The sequence below is a fragment of the Anoplolepis gracilipes genome, chromosome 1, assembly GCF_047496725.1.
Source record: "Anoplolepis gracilipes chromosome 1, ASM4749672v1, whole genome shotgun sequence".
Lineage (NCBI taxonomy): Eukaryota > Metazoa > Arthropoda > Insecta > Hymenoptera > Formicidae > Anoplolepis > Anoplolepis gracilipes.
The window spans coordinates 3,683,819-3,703,807 of NC_132970.1; the positions used below are offsets into that span (position 1 = coordinate 3,683,819).

At 32.6% G+C, this 19,989-nt stretch overlaps 4 protein-coding genes across 13 annotated transcripts in view; 3 read left to right on the forward strand and 1 right to left on the reverse strand.

Annotated features, from left to right (window-relative positions):
• Nucleotides 1-194: 194 nt before the first annotated feature.
• Nucleotides 195-1,344, forward strand: LOC140669046 (chymotrypsin-1-like). Its single transcript, XM_072898499.1, has 4 exons — nt 195-240; nt 424-728; nt 829-1,080; nt 1,210-1,344. Exons 1-4 carry the CDS (start codon nt 195-197, stop codon nt 1,342-1,344), a joined length of 738 nt encoding a protein of 245 aa, XP_072754600.1.
• A 3,061-nt stretch (nt 1,345-4,405) lies between these two features.
• LOC140669508 (uncharacterized) lies at nt 4,406-5,503 on the forward strand. 2 transcript variants are annotated; one of them, XM_072899463.1, is made up of 4 exons: nt 4,406-4,546; nt 4,656-4,870; nt 4,988-5,082; nt 5,180-5,503. In XM_072899463.1, exons 2-4 carry the CDS (start codon nt 4,658-4,660, stop codon nt 5,301-5,303), a joined length of 432 nt encoding a protein of 143 aa, XP_072755564.1. In that variant the 5' UTR covers nt 4,406-4,546; nt 4,656-4,657; the 3' UTR covers nt 5,304-5,503. The 2 variants fall into 2 exon arrangements, with proteins under 2 accessions (XP_072755564.1, XP_072755643.1); XM_072899542.1 differs by lacking the exon at nt 4,406-4,546 and having other exon boundaries at nt 4,643-4,870.
• A 180-nt stretch (nt 5,504-5,683) lies between these two features.
• On the forward strand, nt 5,684-9,890 carry Oaf (BRICHOS-like domain-containing protein out at first). Its single transcript, XM_072899332.1, has 4 exons — nt 5,684-5,934; nt 6,185-6,298; nt 6,384-6,702; nt 6,807-9,890. The coding sequence occupies exons 1-4, from the start codon at nt 5,839-5,841 to the stop codon at nt 7,109-7,111; spliced, it is 834 nt and encodes a 277-aa protein (XP_072755433.1). The 5' UTR covers nt 5,684-5,838; the 3' UTR covers nt 7,112-9,890.
• Nucleotides 9,891-9,957: 67 nt separating this feature from the next.
• Nucleotides 9,958-19,989, reverse strand: part of LOC140669038 (uncharacterized) — a 51,050-nt gene continuing 41,018 nt past the window's right edge. For all 9 annotated transcript variants that reach the window (XM_072898772.1, XM_072898615.1, XM_072898526.1 and 6 more), the window contains 5 exons: nt 14,722-14,944; nt 13,179-13,375; nt 12,776-12,993; nt 12,283-12,586; nt 9,958-12,025 (listed from right to left, as the gene is read on the reverse strand). In XM_072898772.1, coding sequence (XP_072754873.1) covers nt 11,487-12,025; nt 12,283-12,586; nt 12,776-12,993; nt 13,179-13,375; nt 14,722-14,944 — 1,481 coding nt within the window. In that variant the 3' untranslated portion in view covers nt 9,958-11,486. The remainder of the gene's footprint in view (nt 12,026-12,282; nt 12,587-12,775; nt 12,994-13,178; nt 13,376-14,721; nt 14,945-19,989) is intronic.

Sequence of the window (19,989 nt, forward strand, 5' to 3'; positions counted from 1 at the left end):
CAATCCTTAATTATCTCATATTTGATTCATCAAAATGCAGAATAGAAACGTTACTGTGTTTATTTACTGTGAGAAATTTGAACAGCTGTTCGCCGAGGTCAAATACAGATATAAACCCACTATAAAAAGAGAGCAGAAATTGTTATTTTTACTTCTGATTTTATATTCGACCTGGCTCGCATTAATTATCCAGCATGTTGCCATTAGCTGTTTTCTTCTTGGTCAGCGTTTTCACGCAACGTAAGTAAAATCACATTGTATAGTTCAAAATATGATACTTTTATTATTTTTGCTTTTAATTAATCTTTTGAACTTTGTGTTCAACTGTCTTACATCTTTCTTATTTATCAAATGCTCCAAAATCATACATATCTATCGCTTTGTAAGAGACATATATAATTATCATTTTATATTGTTTTATAGAGACGTTCGCTGACGAACCCGAGGCCATTGTCGGTGGTACGCCTGCCGCACCAGGTGAATTTCCATGGCAAGTTTCTCTGAATGTGAATGGCCGACATTCTTGCGGTGGCTCCATCATCGCTCCTACCAAAATTTTGACCGCTGCCCACTGCCTGCCCAACGTAACACCAAGCAATCTTCGTATTCTCACTGGAACCATTAACCCCAATAGAGGACAATTCCACGCTGTGCGAAGCATTCGAGTACATCCAAATTACAAGGATGATGCAAGATATGCTTGGCAAAATGACGTTGCTGTGATCACTGTAAGATGATATGTTATAGAATATATCTTGGTCCAATAGATTCTTCTTCATTTGATTTCCTTTGTTTCAATCATTCATTTATCTGTTTCCATTGTTTCAGCTTCAATCTCCAATTCAATACAATCAATATCAATCTCCTATCGCTCTAGCCGACTCTCAGCCAGCTCCTGGTACAGTGACAACTTTGTCTGGATGGGGCAAGACAAGCGCCACTGGACCAACTGCACAAACTCTTCTGAAGATGAACCAGTTTGTGATCTCACCGTCTCAATGTCAGCGGGGCCACTATAGTATGCCTATAACTAACACCCACTTGTGCGCCTACAATCGTCGTGGAATTGGTGCTTGTATGGTAAGAAACCAATAACATTGTTGAATACAATCTCTCCTATCCTAGCAAATTATTTATCTGTTAGCTTGTTTAATTTAACAAGATAAAATAAAATAAAAATTAACATAAATGTTTTTCTATATTTCTCAGGGTGACAGTGGCGGCCCTTTGGTAGCTGATGGCAAGCAAGTTGGTATTGTTTCCTGGTCTCAACCTTGTGCTGTTGGTGTATCTGATGTCTACACCAATGTTGCTCACCAACTCTCCTTTATTTTATCATCATAAACAGAGATGTTTGCCATGATTTAAGACTATATTTAATTTATTATATCAATACAGTAAAAGAACATTATTAGTTTACTGAATTTATACAGTATAATTTCCTTGTATGTCAAGAGGCAATTGTGTGAGTTGCATCTTGAAAGTAAATTATTATATATTTCTAATAATAATATACACATGTATTACATATGTATTTTTGATAACAAATAAACACTATATATAATTAAATATTTTAGAGTTATCTCTTTTTGATAAATAAAATGCTTTGCTAATTATGTCTATTGAAAAATTGCGGTAGAATAGTATAATTTGTACTATAATTTCTTCTTAATTAAATAAAATGTGTTGCAGGAATAAATAAAGAAAATATAAATTTCTGTCTTATAAAATAATGTATATTTTAACTTACTCTTTTTAAATAATGTAGAAAAAATTAGTTAACTCTAACACTTTAGAAAAACGAACGAACAGAAAGGTCAGATTAAAAAGGACTTTTCGATTTGGATTGTTCTCCTGTATCTCATGGTATGTTTCATGTATGTTTAATGCAACTTGTACAAATATATATATACACACATATATATATATATATATATATATATATATATATATATATATATTAACTTATTATATGTATACTATTTATTTCATAATTTTTTATATTAACATAAAAAAAAATTATTCAAAACTTAAGTCGTAAGAAATGAACCAATCATATTCATTATTCTTCTCTAAAGTCAATTGTAATTGATTAATTTTTTACGGCTTAAGGCTTACTACATCTATTGTAGACCCGGTCTAATGACAGCTTAAACTGTCTAATGACTGCATCGTCGCGATTTCTGGTTATTGAACTCGATTTCAGCATTTCATTATTTTATTTTAAATAAATGAAATAAAATTGTACCAGCTTTACGAATTATAACGTATTTTAATTATATATAATTATAATTTTTATCTATTTTATTTAAACATATATTTATATTATATACATACTTATTTAAGACGAAAAAGAAGGAAGAACTCCCACTGAAACTAAATATTCTCATTTCATGTATGAAACAGAAAACACTTAACAATTTTATTAAGTATATGTTATATTAAAAGGAATTTTAAATAATTCATAGAAGTATAATTTTTTATTGATCATATACACATGTTATAGATAATATAATAAAATGTATTTAATCTTTAAATATACATCTATAATATAATGTTGAAATATATATATCAACATTACTTTTATCATTTAATATAAAATTTTACATAAAGTTTCTTTAAAAATAGAAAAAAAGAAATATGTAAAAAAAATTACTTGACATATGACATGTATTTAAGGATTAAAATAATGCTATATATATATATATATATATATATATATATATATATATATATGTAATATGTTTATATCTTTAATATAATTTAAAACTAAGTGTTTATAATATGTACATATAAATAATTGAGAGAAACATTGAAACTTATTTAGTCCAGCTCACTTTAGGTACGTCAAAGTGTTCAGTTAAGCTATCCAAATGTCGATTAAATTCCTTCACTCGGTGTTTATGAGTTTTAAAAGCTTTCTGTTTGATCCTTTCAGTTTACTATAAATTTTAATTATCACAACATTAATCAATACTGCTTGGTACAAGGTCATGTTTAATATTCCCGTGAGAATTATTCTCCAAACTGTGATATATAATGAAAAAAAAAATTTATAAAAAAGAAATTAAAAAGAGATTATATAAAATGTAAAAGTTTGTTATAAATCATAAATTGTTTATATTTAAAATAAAAATTACATTAATTACGTCAATTTTTACAGTTTTACATAGCATATTTCAACTTGGAATGTTCTTAATGGTCCACAGTTACTTCATACCATAGTTATTTTTAATATAAAATTTTCTATGTGCATGTTATTTTATTCATATTATTAAATATTACAATTATACTGTATGTTAAAAGCCGATTTCAGTTTCCTCATTCATTACCGGATTTGCATTTAAGGTATCAATCATGTAATTTTTTCACTTTTCACAAAGAAAAAATTACGTAATCGATCCCCTGATTTTATTAATTTTCGATTATACGAGATCGGTATTTTATTAAGATATTTTTACTAAAATTTTATTAAAAAATTATATTTTGTGTGTGTGTTTGATACATACATAAAATATAATTACTAATTTATATAAATAAATATATAAAATATAATTTTCAATAATTTCAATAAAAGGATTTAATTATACGCGCGCGCATACACACACACACACACACACACACACACAACACACGTATTACTTATTCATCATACATATATAGGCCGCGTTCGAGGAGACGCTATTATAGTGCGAAGAGCATCGTTCTATCTTTGTTATTTACTCAAAATTGAATAAGGGCAGAATGAGCTTAATAGCACTAAATAGTCTCCCCGAACGCAACCATAATTAAAATGAAAAAAATATCACGCGCAGTTAATAATATGTAATAAAACATATTAATAAATTTATAATATTTCGTATTTCTGATGATAATATATTCACTATCATCGCTCTAAGCACGGATATGAACCAATCGATCGTTTTACCATTGGAAAGTGGATCCGACCATATAGTTTCACCGACTCTAAAATCAATCTAGTTAGCGCCACTATACCGCAGAAAAAAATGTCTCAAGAAAAACGGCGGTATAGCCCGTCTCATGCTTCTCTCTGTTAATAATGAAGGATTTTAGCCTGAAAGAAAATTTTTTTCTATTTATTTCTCAGAATTTATTTTCATATGAATATTATTACACACAATTAAAATAAAATTTTCTTCCATTTTTACAAGATCTCGGTAAAAAAAATTAAAATTTCCAAGAAATTTGCAAATGTGTAAATCTATGTGTATGTGATAATGTAAATCTATATTTTAAAGAATTATATTTTACAGAGTAAATTTCTAATTATATTGTCAATTCTTTAATTGTCCTACTTATGAATATATATAATTTTACGATACAGAGAATATTTATTTCAAAAGTAACGCGTTGGGAATAAGACATGTAGAATGTGTATTATATTGATCAAATATTATCAAGTGACGCATATATATATATATATATGTTTTTGCGACGCATGTTCAGATTACAATAAAACTAACTGTTGACAGTTCAAAAATATATTTTATATAATACATATTAATAAAATTACTATATTTTTTCGGTAAGTTAATCTATACTTTATCTTTAAAAAATCCTAAGAGTATCATCATAATAATGTACATGTATATATCATCGTTTTGTGAATATCTTAACATAGAGTTCCATTGTAGATATGAACATTTCTAACAGAATAGAAACGGAACAACAAATAATTCAAGATATTTCTTTTATGAATCATTCGGAATCAGAGAGAAAAAAGCTTGACCAATTTGATGTAGCTTATGGTAGAGAGCTGCAATCTCCAATACTTGGTTATCGTTATCAACTTCCTGATTTGCCAACGAATCATGTACCATCCACAATTTTGGATACGTCACTATTACACGTAAGATTCGAACGACATGATATATATATCCGTAAGGATTTTATTAACAAATTTTATCCCAACATTGGCCCGCCTCTCAATCTCTCTTTATCTAATAATAAAAGATATCATTTGTAGATTCCTGTTTACACTCATTTAAAAGTATATGACTTGAAGCCTGTACAACTACCGGAGATTCCAAGCATTTTATCAGCACTACATTTACAGTTCTCGTAAGTTAAGTTAAATTAATTGTCTGGCGCGATTTTATTGTTTTTATAAATATCACGATTTGTAACACATATATATTTGATATATGTATATTTTTAGAGAAGATACTGTACTGAGTAAATCCTCGAGAGAAATATCATCGACCGCACGAATAAGTGAGGAAGGCAGAGTATCCGCTTCTCGCAGTGTCCGCGATAGTACAAAACGTGCGCATAAAAAGTGATGTGACGCAAAATCGTATAAATATTTCGTTTCAATAATGATGATAAATGTAGATTCAACTATCAGAAAATATATTAAAACAACGTTATTTCTGTAAGATCACTTCTTCATCTTCGATTCTTTTTCCTTCTACGAGACATGTGTGTTTTTATTAAGACACATCTGTCATCGTTTTTTTTTTTTTCAATTTTTCCCTTTTCCCCTCTGACAATTTATAATGTTCACTCTAAGCCACAATATTATCCCGGTTTTGTTGGACTCGATACGACATAATTTCGCAATAATTTAGCCAAGCAGATATTCAGACTTGGTTTTGCAGTTTAAAAAAAGCGAATTTTTGTCTCTTTATATCTATTGGTTGCTTGGCTGAGAGCCGAAAACATGGTGGCCGTCGAAGGATGTAAAAAGACAGCTGTTTGCTACGATAGGTTATATTCAATGGAGTGATTTCTTTTTCTTAAGCACAAGGATCGGCTCGTCGATCAGCTTCTTGTCAGACGAAGGGACGAGTAACTCGATAGTAACAACATGCGACAATGAAGAGATTCAACGAATTTCTCGCGACTTGCGTCGTATTGCAATATTTTTGCCATGTATGCACTACACATTTGCTTATAAACGTCAAAAATCAGGTACGGTCATATATATAACCGCACATCTATGTCAATAATAAACAATAGTTCTTTTTTATATATGCACAGAATTTTGGTAGAAAAATATCGTCTCTTTTTTTTCGGATAAATAATTCATTGTAGAAATGTTTTTCGAATAATCTCTAATAAATTTTGACGTAAAAGCATAGAATATTATCTCTACAACAAATTGACCTAGATCTTAAAGGAGTAATTTCACTATTAATATTAAATAAACTATATTTTACAGGGTGGTGATATTCTTCTAGAAACAATCTCGTCTAATGTTACGGAAGATTTGATTACTCTAGAATTCCAACGTTCCGATGGCACGCTAGTCACACAACTCATTGATTTCAAGAATGTAAGTGTTTCTGAAACATAAACTGAATTTTCTGATAAATGACTTTAAAAAACTACATACTCTTTATTGCTCACATAAATTATAGGAAGTTCAAGTTATAAAAGCTTTGGTACTCGGTGAAGAGGAACGGGGACAAAATCAATATCAAGTCATGTGTTTTGTGAATCATTTTTACAAAGTAGATTTTATATCATCTGACGCAATGTCCAAACTACGTCAGAAAAATCCAGGCACTGTACGTGTAGCAGAAGAAGATAGAGGTCATGTTAACTATACAATGGACTTGTTTCTGGACGTATCTCAATCTAAAGAGATCTCAAAACATGTTGCTACACTTTGCACGGAAGCAGCTGGATCAACTTATACTAGGAATGATGACATAAAACAATGGATTCAAAGGCCAGGTAATTATCTGCCAAATTAATCTAGTACTGTAAATTTTATGTTTGTATATTATAAACTATAAATATTAACTGTAAAGTTATATAATGTGTATGATACTACAAAGGTTCTTCAGAAGAATTACTCATGGCAGCTGTATATAATTTTACTACTCTGCCACAATCGGGTACAAATGACACAAGATCACTATTAGTCTCCAAATGTGCTGACACATCAAATCTCTGGGCTCCTTGCACATGTTCTTTGGAGTTATGTATTGGTTGGTATCCGTGTGGTCTAAAATTCTGCAAAGGAAAATCTGATGGCAAGAAGATAACCAGCACTTACCGATGTGGTATAAAAACCTGTAAGAAATGTTTTATATTCTCATATTATTCTAAAATGAAACAAAATTGTCTATGGGACGAATGACGTATAAGGACACTGTAGATTGAAATTTTTATTATGAATTGAAAATATTAATACAGCATAATAGAAAAAAAACTGGAAAAGGACATGAGGAAATTATGTTAGGAACAAATAAAACTCAAAAAAGTACTCGAGAATAATATTATAAATAGTTAGAATATCAAATAATTTTTTCGGAGAAAAATAAACTAAAACTTCTAATACTCTTTCATTAATTTGAATTTATATGTATATATTCATAATTTTACATTTTTTTTTCTCTGACTGAGACAAAAACTGACTTTAATTTCTAAAAATTATTTTTTATGTGTAGAATATGTAATTTGAATGTAAAAAAAATTATTGTTATATATATATATTTTATTCTAGATTATATAAATTATTATTAAAACCAAAGCAAATCAAGCAAAAATATTTTTGCATTATATATTAGATTTATATACTGGGTCTCTGAAAAAAATGTATAACAATAAATGTAAGCCATGTTCAAAAAGGTTAAAGGGATAGGATATAATTTTTATTTAATTTTAATTAAAGAGGAAAGGAAATCATTAAAATATTTTAAAGTTTTATTTCCATATTTTCTTTGATAGAAGTTTTATGTCAAGTACATATAATTTATATATGATTTACATACAATTATGTAGATTACATATTTTACTGTAAGAATGGATATTTGTAACATTTTTCGATATCCACAAGAGTGAATATTTGTAATTTTTTCACCCAAATTGTATCAGAATTTTAATTACTGAATCTTAATTAATGACTTATGAGTGTTTGATACATTCCAATGTTTGTAATGACATATTTTAATATTTCTAATTCTACTTTTGTAGAATTAACCTTTCTTTATAAAAAATTAAAAAATTGCAAACCATATCTATGCAAGAGATACGTAGAGCATTGTTTCCTGTGATCAACAGTTATATATTCCAAAGATTTTTACAAATATATTTTTACCTTCATTAAATTTATTTAATACACATTCCCGATTATTATGTTATTTACACCTACGACAAGAGTGAAACCATTCCAGTAATAAATACCCACTAATTTTCATATCTAGAATATTCTTTGTACTGATTATATGTTACAAATAATCCATTCAAAAATTTAAAATTTAAAAATATTCCATTTTATTTCTTGAACGAATAGAAATATCAGAATAATTTGTACGTAAATATTTATATGCATGATTTGTAAAGCTGCCATTTATACATTGTATATGTGTACATTATAAGTTCTAATTGTACATATTATATGCACAGGCACATATGCAGAAACACAAATAACGATATCTGACAATGATCTAGGCATGTACATATAAAGTCTTGTGTTAATAGTTGAAGTAATTGTACAGTCAACATAAGATTTGCAGCATTGTATATGTATATATACGAGACTTTATAAGAATATTATTAAAATATAAATTATACTTTAATATTAATATTAATATATATAATATTAATGGTTTATATATATATATATATAAACCATTATTTTTATATATATATATATATATATATATATATATATATAAATAAAATTAATATTAATATTAATATCAATTGACATTTTGAATATCAACAATCTGTAACGAATGTTTTTGAATGAGATACTACTTAGCGGATTATTGTAAACAAGACTGCAAAATCTGTCCATTTAATGTTTAATGGTTAAACCATTATGCTCTCTGAAAAATCTATACATTGTATACATTGCATTTATAGTAAAAAAGAAATTGTTCGAATGTGGGAGAATACATATGTATACTTACGCTTGTAATCCGACGTTTGCGAAACATTTATAATAAATATCTAGCGGTATTTGGTGTCATTTAGTCATACAGCAATTATTATGGTACGAAAATAGAAGATGTAACAATGCAATGGAGGAATTTATGACACATTATATTGATAACAGAGCTGGGATTAGATAAATGAGATTTTAATAATAAAATTTATTATTAATTAATTTGAAAAGTTATCCAGTGGGACAAAGTAGCGTTTAAAATGCTAATTATTTCTAGATAAAAAGGCAACTTAGAGACTATAAATGAGAAAATTCAAATGGAGAAATTTTTTTTTAATAAAACATTTTTCACTCCTTTATCTTGACTGTTAAAATCCCGACTCTGTTATGGACTGTTGATAAATTGCATTGGATGAATTGGCATCATTTATATATACCACAAATACAGCAACATGTAAACGTCGCACAACTCTGTTAAATAGTTATGTGTAAATCAATGGGGATTAATACATAAAAAAGATATGACAGAATAAATTTGTGAATATAGAATAATATTACCATTTGTACAAAAATATGTATATAGATTCCAGCAGAGACTTCAAGATTAATTTCAATTAATAACTTTATATGCATAATAAATAATAGAAAGGGGCGATATGTGCAATAAGAGAGAACTTCTATAAATGAAAGATTAAAATATTTATAATGATTTATTTAATATTTACTTTCTTGATGTGCCTGTAATTTAATTATTATAAAAATATTATATTTGTTTGCGTGTGTGATAAAAAAGATTTTATACACTCTAGTTATCTCAGACCTCAAATATAACTAGCACAATTACGTATATAAAAAATGGGAAATATTTAAAATTAATGTTTAATCACTCTGTATCAACCCCCTTTGATGTAATTTATGGGTACTCACTACACTATGTATGATTTCAGCTTTACACATAATGTTGTATCTTATACACATATTTTTTATATATATTTAATAAAAAGAATTAATATACATACACATAAATGTGTTTTAATAATGATATGTAATTTTGAAACAATATAATCCTGACAAATTATTTTTAGTATATGCTTAATTAATTAAAATGTATTTACTTGTACAATATATTATTATGTCGCACATACAAAAAAAATATCAAAACTTTTCAAAAGTGTATTAAATTTCTTAATGGATGTTTTCTCGTTTTAACTGGATGTGTGGATATATGAGGAGCACATAATACTTTGTAGTATAATATATGTATATGTATGTGTGTCATACATATGCTACATCTATCATATGTGCACTATAATAAAGTAAACAATATGTAACAATGATAAATTCGATAATAACGTATTATATAATCTTTTGTAGAGGGATATTCTTTTGTAGAAGAATATATGCAGATAAAATGTTTGTTCACATAATTGGTTCTATTAAGTACGATACATTAATAATAATCTTATTTATTATTAGCAAAATAATAATAGTAATAATAATTTAGTTTAACCCAAAATTCTTTACACATCTCTATACACGTCAAAGATGTTTTGCATCATTCGCATTTTTACTAAACTTAATATGCAATTCGCATAATAAAAATATCACCTTGATAAGCAAGAAGATAATTTATTTATACAACAAAAACGTATACATATCAGTTTTATATTAAAAAATATCACCATACTTCTATCATTATATTAAAAGTAAATTTTGTTCGACAATAAAAGATTTTCAAACAAGTAATAAAAATAAATATGCTATCTCAGAGTAAAAATATATAAAAATACTTGTTGACGCAAAACATATTTTCTGATATGTAAAAATTCTCTAATTTTATAATATAAATTTAAAATATTTCGCTATCGCTATTATCTTTGCTATTGCTCTATATTACCTTTAATAATGAAGAACTACGAAAGTGACATCTCTACAGAAGTGTACAATTCTCTCTGCATTTCTATGCTACATTAGATCAGCTGTGCACCATTAGTAGCCTGTTATTACGTTTTCTATGAGATCCTCTAAATTGTTTATGTTCATATAAAAATATAAATCATTATTTCAGCGATTTATAAAATTGTTGTATATAATTCTAATAAAAAATTATAACAATAATTTAAAAATTTGATGACATTTGTCAATAGTTAGATAGATTATTAGTATTAGATTATAACGTTTTGTATTATAATTTTGAAATTTATTTTACAATTTCGTTTATCTCAGCTCGACAGATGATAATTATATGTTACTAACTCGATGTGAATGTAATTTCACAGTTAAAATGAAATCTATAAGAGATCATGCTTATACACAGATGCAAAGAATTTGAAAACTGTGAAATTGTGTTAGAATTAAATGAATTGACTTGTACAAATCAATATCTTTCACTCATAAAGATTCAAAATTAAAATATTACTTTCGGAGTTGACAAGAAGAGAACGTACCTTCTATCGCGAGATAAAAATGCTTTGATATATTTCGGGTAGCACCAAGCATGATGACATAAAACGTGTACAAGTGTCCCTTGTTCTCTTCAATCACGATCTGAAAGAACTGTCTTCACACTATCAAACCCACACATTAGTTCATCAATCCCCAAAAAAACGTAAAGAAAGAAACACTAGCTACTATAGCAGGTCTTGCGCACGTCCGCAAGTATAACACTGAAATCATCGTCAGCCTTGGACACGTGTTCCATACTCTGAGGCTGCTGCTGCGATTGCGGCTGTTGATGCTGTTGTTGCGAGGCCGAATGATCCGGATACTTGGACACTTCTAGACTCTGTTGGTGATATTGCTCCATGGTGTGACCGATCGCGACGTTAGAGCAACGAGCGTCCTTGCTGCTCTGCTGATCGTCGACGATGCACTGAGAGTTTGATATGTCCAACTGGGACGGTGCTCCGTAGTAACGCAGATCGCTGGCGTAGTTATGATTGCTGTCCAACATACTCTGCGAGGACAGGCTCGAGTGTGCTACGCTCGTCGGATGGGAATACTTGAAATACTTTTCCAACTGCAACGCCTGCTGCTGATGGTCTTCCTCGGCGCTCATACCAGGATCGATGTGGCCGCCAAGAATCGGGTGCTGCTGAGCGCTGCCCGAGTCCGTTTGGTATTCCTGATGATGCGGCATTTGGTATCGGTGTGTCACTGTGCCTGCAAGATATTATAAATATTTAAAAAATTAAATTAAAATTGCATTGTATTACTTTGAGAATTATTGCAATTCTTTCTGATATAATTTGGCAAAATCCAAAAAATTTTTTTTATATCCAAAATAATATATTTTATATATGATTTCTTTTGAAATATATATATATATCTTTTTAAAGGAACGTTCACATTTCCTGATTCTGAATGAGTACTACAAATCTCAGAATTTGACATGAGTATAATCGAGAAAAAAACGTTACCAGAACAACTTTCGGCTCCGCGGATCCCTATGGACTGCTGTCGATTGCCGGTGCACTGGACTGGATTATAATTGCTCTCGACGGTGGATTGCATTGAATAGTTCGTGCCCTTAGACGACTGCGTGCCGCTGTAATGCTGCAACGATTGATCGTGCGGCGAAGCGACCGGCGGATAAAACGTGCCCGTGACGGAGCCAACGTTGTCAAAACCGGAGCGCAACTTGTTGCACGACACCATCATACCGTTTGCAATGCCCACCGCGGCTATGCTCGTGGACTGTCTTTCAAAGTTCAAGTAACCCACCTGAAGAATTATTTGAGACTGTTACCCGAGAATTTCGTGTTATTTATTAAAAATTAAGAAATTAAATTTATTTGTACATGTTATGCTGCTTTTAAAATTGCAAGTCGCATGTAAAATAATTAGATAGTTTACAGATGAAAAATTATAGCCATTGTAGAAATGATATGTACGTAAAAAAAAAGTACGTACAGATTTTTTATACGTTAAAGTATCTGTATAACCGCCGGAATTCTGACACGACGATACGCTAGTATTGCTAGCGTGACCTGTGTGCAGCTGACTGTCGCTACTCATAAAGGTGTAACGTTTCGTCTGATCAGTCATATCTCCGTGTTGTTTCGAGGTACCCTCCATCAAATCTCGTTCCGGATCTGGATTCTGAGCAGACGATAGATGGCCGCCGTCACCTGGTCGATTAAATCATCCCGATTCTAAGTACGTGCCACGTATAATTGATAATAATTTAGTTATTTGAACGATATTATATCGTATATTTTATACATATATCAATTTTTTAACACGTGTATCTAATACAAGTATCTCGAATAAATTTATTTAGCCATTCAATTTATTTTTGCTTCAAGATTCTTACCGTCAGGCTCGGGACTCGCTACCGGAGATATGTCCGGGGTGTGAATGATGGGCGTGTACGGGCTACCGTAAAGCGAATTATTTTCCGACTTGTATTCCTGGATACCCTGCTGTTGCTGTTGATGGTATAGGGATGAGATCGGAGAATGGCCACCCCACGGGATCTGAGGTATACCCTGGTAACTGTCCATCTTGGACCTTAAATATATTTCGATTACGAATTAAATTACGTTATCACTTAGATTATGGTTGCGTTCAGGAAGACACTATTTAAAACTATTAACTTGTCCTGTCCTTATTTAACTTTGAATAAATAACAAAGATAGAACGATGCTTTTCGCATTAATAGCGTTTCCTTGGACGCAGCCTATATCGTGATATTGAGACAGGGTGATTCATAAATATATCTATATTTCGGAAGACAGATCAACGCATTAAAATACATAATTATATACACTACGCAAAAAAATTAAAGAGCCACATTGTCCCATATAAAAAAGGCCAATTTTCAAGTAATTGTAACTTCCTTAAAGATAATCAAAATAAGATCAATAAAAAAACGTTTTAAAGCTTAAAGTTTCTAGTTTTAGAATCTTTAAATGAATTTAAATTCTTTCTGTTCGTTACAAAATTACATTGTAAGAAAGCGACGTCCGTCGATAGAACAAATTTTTCAGTTTGTTCAAAAATACCGAATAAAAAAAATCCTAGCATAATTTCATTAATTGGGTGCGTTAAAGAGCAGAGTTTTAGCTTCAAATTCTTTTTTTAACAAATGTTCTATGATTTTTTTTCGCCGAGATATTCATTATTAAAGCAAACTCGAAGGCCAGAATGTTAAGTTTTTTTCTGTATATTTCAAAAACTTATATTAATGATTATTACGATCAATTTTCCACTAGTTATAGCTCATTTTAACAATAAATATCTCGACGAAAAAAATCATAGAACATTGATTAAAAAAAGAAATTAAAGCTAAAACTCGGCCTTTAACACCCAATTAATGAAATCGTGCTAGGATTTTTTTTTAATTCAGTATTATTCTTGAACAAACTTTTGGAAAATTTCAATCGACGGATGTCGCTTTCTTACGATGTAATATTGTAACGAATAGAAAGAATTGAAATTTATTTAAAGATTCTAAAACTAGAAACTTCAAGCTTTGAAATATTTTTTTATTGATCGTATTCCAATTATTTTGAAGGAAGTTGCAACTATTTGAAAATTGGCCTTTCTTATGTGGAAAAGAGTGGTTCTTTAATTTTTTTTTGCGTAGTGTATGTTATATAATAAAGTATAGAGATCATGATAATTTCCGATTAAAGATAATTTATCAATCATCTTGTCAACGCATATTTCTTCATCGAGATAAATGTTTTCAAATATTGCTAAATTTCTTGAAAATATAACGTCAATGTTGTGGAAATGATAAGTGCCGTCGGTGCATTTCGCTTCCTTTAAATCTACCGAGATCTCTCAATTAAGTGGCGGTTTTACTCGTACGTGCCTTCATTAGTGGAAAGTATAGGCCAATATCGACTTACATGGAATGATGAATCGTCGGGCCGGTAGGGTTGGACCTGTTGCCCGCAGTGTTGGTCGCCGAGGGAGGCGAGGACGGTGCACCGGGTGTCCGTTTCGCGTGCTTTCTACGCCGCGGCCTGTACTTGTAATTTGGATGTTCTTGCATGTGTATGACCCGCAGCCTCTCGGCCTCCTCGACGTAGGGCCTTCTGTCTTGCGGCGTCAGTCCTCGCCACTTTTTTCCTGAAAGAAATAAAGTCACGCTCAATAAATGCGAGAAACATAGAAACAAACGGAAGAACGAAACTAATTAAACGACACACGGTACATACAGCATGATTCTTACCAGTCGTTTTAGAATTCCCTCTGCGTGCCGCATAAACAGTCGAAATATAGAGGATGTAATAATATTATATATTATATATTGTATTATAGAGAGTAGTATGTACATACATATATCGTTATTTTATTACAAATTAAAATATATATTTAAATAATGAGATTTTAAGGTATTTTCATAATTGTCCAAAATTGCTAATAATGAAATCAGTAAACATTTATAGATAAATAGAAATAGAAAAATAATAGTTTAATTATTTTTTAAATCAACTTTTATTTAAAAAATTAATTTTAGTTTTGTAATATTTATCCTTCCTCCTTCTCTCATTAATATATTTTTATTATATTTGTAGTAATAATAATACAATAAATTTTTGTCATAAATATTCTAGTAATAATGCTAGTAACAATACAATAAAGTTTGTCATATATATTCTGAAAAAATCATTAAAAATTGAGTTTTAAATTTTAAATAAATTTCAATACACCAGAAAGAGAGGAATAGAGAAACTGAAAGACAAAAAAAGTAATTAGTCGTTATATCTATGCCTTTTCTCCAAAGATGAATTCATCGAACAAAAACGTCCGATGTTCGTCGGCGCGCAAAAGTTACGGTGTGCTTTAATATATCGTTCCTCACGGCAGAGATCCTCGCGTCCGTAAATACTCCGATAAATTACGCTGCTCGACAATAATGGGGCGAGCCTCCGGTGTATACATCTCGATATCCCAAATCTCGATAAAATCGTCGGTCGATCCCTTTAGCTAACGACGCGCTTAATTCGGCCCGCGAGAGAACAGCCTCCCTCCCTCCCTCTCTCTCTCGCTCTCTCTGTCCCTCTCTGTCGTCGCCTGGATATATACATGATGCAAAACGAGCACAGAAATGGTCTCTTGTATATACATCATGTATGTACAGATACACGAGTATCTGTATTACAGGTGGGCTTGGTCGATGGCGGCGGCGGCGGCGGCGGCGGCGATGGGTCTTGGTCTGACGACCAAGCCTGGAATCTGCCTCAGTTGCGTTCAATATGCCAACATGGTAGGCCGGAATATCATTAAGCGAGGCATAGGGTTAATACGAACATAAGATGTTCGCGACAAGAACGAAAAACTTGAGCGCAAAGCGGACGTATGTATATATGATGTACATATACAGGGTGTCCTGTGTAATTGGTAAAAAGTCTGTTAATGTCAGACCGTTTCGAGTCGATTTTTCCTCAACGATAATATCGAGGGACGTCATCATTTTTTACAAGTTACCAATTTTTGTCATTATATATCTTTGTAATTAAGCCTTAAATTAAACTTCTATTATAGTAAATATCTCTATCTGAAATTAACTGAAGAATATAGTTTTGCAAATTTTTGAACTCCAAAAAATTTGCGTCTTTTTTCAATCTTTATGACTCGGAAATTATTGATGTCTCGACATTGAGAACGCTGAGGAAAAATCATCTCCAAATGATATCAAGAATCTGCATTAGCAGGTTTGTCACCAATTATAGGACATCCTGTATATATACATATATACATACATATGGGAGATTATATTGGTAAATATTATATATTATATACATATATATGAGATGTATATACGCGCGTCTTGTATAGGTATATAGGTGCATGGGGGCGTAGATATGGGTGCGCCCGTGCCTTCAGCCAGCCACAAGGCACGAACCATTATTTCATATTTCATTTTGTATATTTCAACTCTCCGGAGGAGAGAGAGAGAGAGAGAGAGAGAGAGAGACGCTAACCCGGAGGACTCCGGAAGAGGGGCGGGAAAATAAGAGAGAAATCGCACTTTGGCACGTCAGACTCGCGTCCACTTCTTATTCTTTAATGTTAATGAACGTCATGAACAATTGCAACATATTTTTTATATGTACATATTCTCGAAATACGCTATTATGAGACAAAGAAAATTGAAGAGAGAGACAACGGAAGAGAAAAAAAAGTATTCGCAAAAGGATATCGCTTTTGTCACACCACAATTTCTTTTTCCCGTCAAGCGACTCCTTGTTTTTTTTTTTTCCGAGGTTCCCGACCAGTCGACTTCTTTGTACGAGAAAAAAAAAGGATCCAGAAGACTCCGCACGACAAAAGGGACACAAATGAGATTTTCGGCTAACAATAAGTAAACTTAATTTAATATTCCTGGGCGTGCGTGCGCTCGCGGTGAGTTACCCGGCGATGATTCATCATCACACCCGCGCACGCTACGTCCCACCGTGATGTCCTCGTTAAGTATTCTAATGGTTGGCGTGTACCTCTAATTTACCGCGCTTAGGCCGAGGCCTCGCGTCGGACGACTTCATTAATTTTGAGCAAAAAGCGGACGGCGGCGTCGGATTAAGAGGCATCCAGGATCGTCCGCTTATTCAATTGTCGAATTTTTTGTTTAATCCTCGCGCGTAATCGGGTAACGAATAAAGAAATGCCCCTCTTAATTTGGATATTTTTCCGAATTCCTCTTTCTCGCGCGGGCAATCGAACTGTCAAGTCGCGCTTCACGCACGTGAATGTTTCGTAAGAATGTTCGATGCTAATACAGGCTTCTCGATCGATTCGCGCGGATCTATCTAGTGTGAATCTAACGGGGAATGTAAAATTAGCAGTCGCGACAAATTACGAGATTCCTGCGATCGCTCGATCGCACGTGAAATCACGCGTGTCAAAAGGTCCTAATCGAGTCTCTTTTGCCGCGCAGTCGCGCGCAAAGTCACGACGGACAAGAGTCTCGGCGAATGCTGCGGTTTCCCAGTCGTTGACATTTTCCAGAAAGCTCGTTCGTTCTACCGCCTAATTAACGATTCCGCGGTGATTTATGCACGCGGTCGTCGGTAATTCACTCTCTGGCTCCGGCCGGCCGGCTTTGATTAAACACCGCCGTTTCTTCTCTCCTTTCCTCCGTCCGGGCATCACGGGAATTTCGTTATATGGTCGCGAATGCGGACACTCGCGACCGGGGACTGGCACGTGACATTTTCGAGCAGAATCGAGCGAGAAACCTCTCGCACACGGCATTTAGAATATTAAGTCGGAGTTAACGCTTGTAATCCTCTCGCCACGACTTTAATTACGCACGATACCCGATAAATCTTCCATACAACCGGATTAAAATATTGCTCGCGCGAGCCAGCCGTCGTAAAGTATAGCGTCAAACACGCTCGTAAATTTATCGGGGCTGGTTCTTGAAATCGCATATAGGTTGACAGATGATAGGTTCGATTCGAAGAAAGCGCCCATGTTTACAGCTTCTTTCTCGCGCAAAACGCTTTTCGACAATAGCGTAATTCCACGTAAATTCGCGTCGGCTACGCGCATAAATACGCTATGCGTTTGTACCTACGTGATGCGTCTACGCGACGGAAAAGACGGAGAGGAGACGAAGAAGAGAGAGACGAAGAGGAGGGCCCGGAGTCGAGGCCCACATCGGTGGGACCGCATCGCGCGTACCCCGCCCAACCTGGGTCGCCCACTGTCACCATTAATAATACGTCTCCGGTGCCGTGATGTATCTCATCTCCCGACGGCGTTGTGCGCGCACACACCTTCACTTTTACACACAGATGCGTAGCATCGATGATGCAGCGCATATCTATGTGAATAAAAGGGAAGGATCGCGACGACCGAGAAAATCATTTTCATTGTCATTTCCGAAACGTTTTTTCTCAAATTCGGCCAGGGATTCGTAGGGATAATAAATAGGAAAGAGAGAGAGAGAGAGAGAGAGAGAGATATTTAATAAAAAAAAAAAATAAAAAAAACAGACTGCTAAACATTGGAACGAGGTCGGAAATTTCGAAAAATTTGCAGGAATTTTATTTATGTGGCGAATCTCAAGCGTTGACGTTCACTTTGACAGTTACTTTCCAAGACAAAGACAGGTTCGTAGGTAGGTGCGTACACAATGTCGAGTGTGCGACACTGATTTGAGCATAGCTCGCACGTGGACGGCGTCTCGCCTCCTCGGCCAATCTCGACGAGAACGAGACTCCTGCGTGTCCCCTCGACACAAAGAAAGACTTATCTGTCAGGGATAATCGCCATATGTGCCATCTTAATGAAGGATCTCGAAACACGGAAGGAGGCGTAAAAACGAGCAGTTTCGAGGTACTTGACGACGCGGAGGAAAAGGAATCATAACACCGTTCGTTTCAAACATCACGCGGTCTCTCCCACACATTCTCGAGAACGAGGAAAGAGATGGACGTTAAACGTCTGTCTCTCGGATTCCTCGATGAAGAATCGACCGGGAAAAAGCGCCGCATGTTAGTCGCGGTTTGTTCTTCGGAACGATGCGACTTTGCTTCGCGAAGAAACCGCGCAAAGAAACATTTCCGCACTGCCAGTGGAAAGACAGTGACACGTTCTCGTCGAGAGTACGCGTTATGTGGACGGACGTAGACTGCATCATAATCGTGCCATAAACTTCAGCCGAACTTTGCGAAAGTTGCGGGATGACTGACAATCGGCGTGAGAAATCTCATCGAATAAATCGTGCGATTTTGCATCAAAAAAGATTCTCGAAATCTATATACTTTATAAGCCCTCATAATAGATATTAATTAATATTAATAAATAAGAATATTTTCTTTTTTACATATTTTTTAAAATACTTTATAAATTAAGTAAACCTATGTATATATTTACATTGTTTTTGTTATCATTTTGGAATTAACAGTCCCAAATATTAAATAATATAATTAAATAAAAAAAATTTTCTATTCAATATATATTCTTACATGTTAAGAATATCTGAAGCTATTATATTCTTTAAAGGATTTTTCATTTAAACTAAAAAAAATCCTTTTGGCACTTATTTTAAAAGAAAATATAAGGATAATAGAGAAATAGTCATAAGATGAAAATATAATTTTTTCGATATTTATAAAAAGTTCCATGTATTAAATCTAGATTCTAATATTTAATGTTTTTTT

Bases quoted from the DNA above. Each gene is read 5' to 3' on its own strand.
- LOC140669508 (XM_072899463.1), top strand. From the start codon at position 4,658: ATGAACATTTCTAACAGAATAGAAACGGAACAACAAATAATTCAAGAT. The intron at 4,871-4,987 runs GTAAGATTCGAA...TATCATTTGTAG, and splicing joins TGGATACGTCACTATTACAC to ATTCCTGTTTACACTCATTT. The intron at 5,083-5,179 runs GTAAGTTAAGTT...GTATATTTTTAG, and splicing joins GCACTACATTTACAGTTCTC to AGAAGATACTGTACTGAGTA.
- Oaf (XM_072899332.1), top strand. From the start codon at position 5,839: ATGAAGAGATTCAACGAATTTCTCGCGACTTGCGTCGTATTGCAATAT. The intron at 5,935-6,184 runs GTACGGTCATAT...TATATTTTACAG, and splicing joins TTATAAACGTCAAAAATCAG to GGTGGTGATATTCTTCTAGA. The intron at 6,299-6,383 runs GTAAGTGTTTCT...CATAAATTATAG, and splicing joins AACTCATTGATTTCAAGAAT to GAAGTTCAAGTTATAAAAGC.
- LOC140669046 (XM_072898499.1), top strand. From the start codon at position 195: ATGTTGCCATTAGCTGTTTTCTTCTTGGTCAGCGTTTTCACGCAAC. The intron at 241-423 runs GTAAGTAAAATC...ATTGTTTTATAG, and splicing joins GGTCAGCGTTTTCACGCAAC to AGACGTTCGCTGACGAACCC. The intron at 729-828 runs GTAAGATGATAT...CCATTGTTTCAG, and splicing joins ATGACGTTGCTGTGATCACT to CTTCAATCTCCAATTCAATA.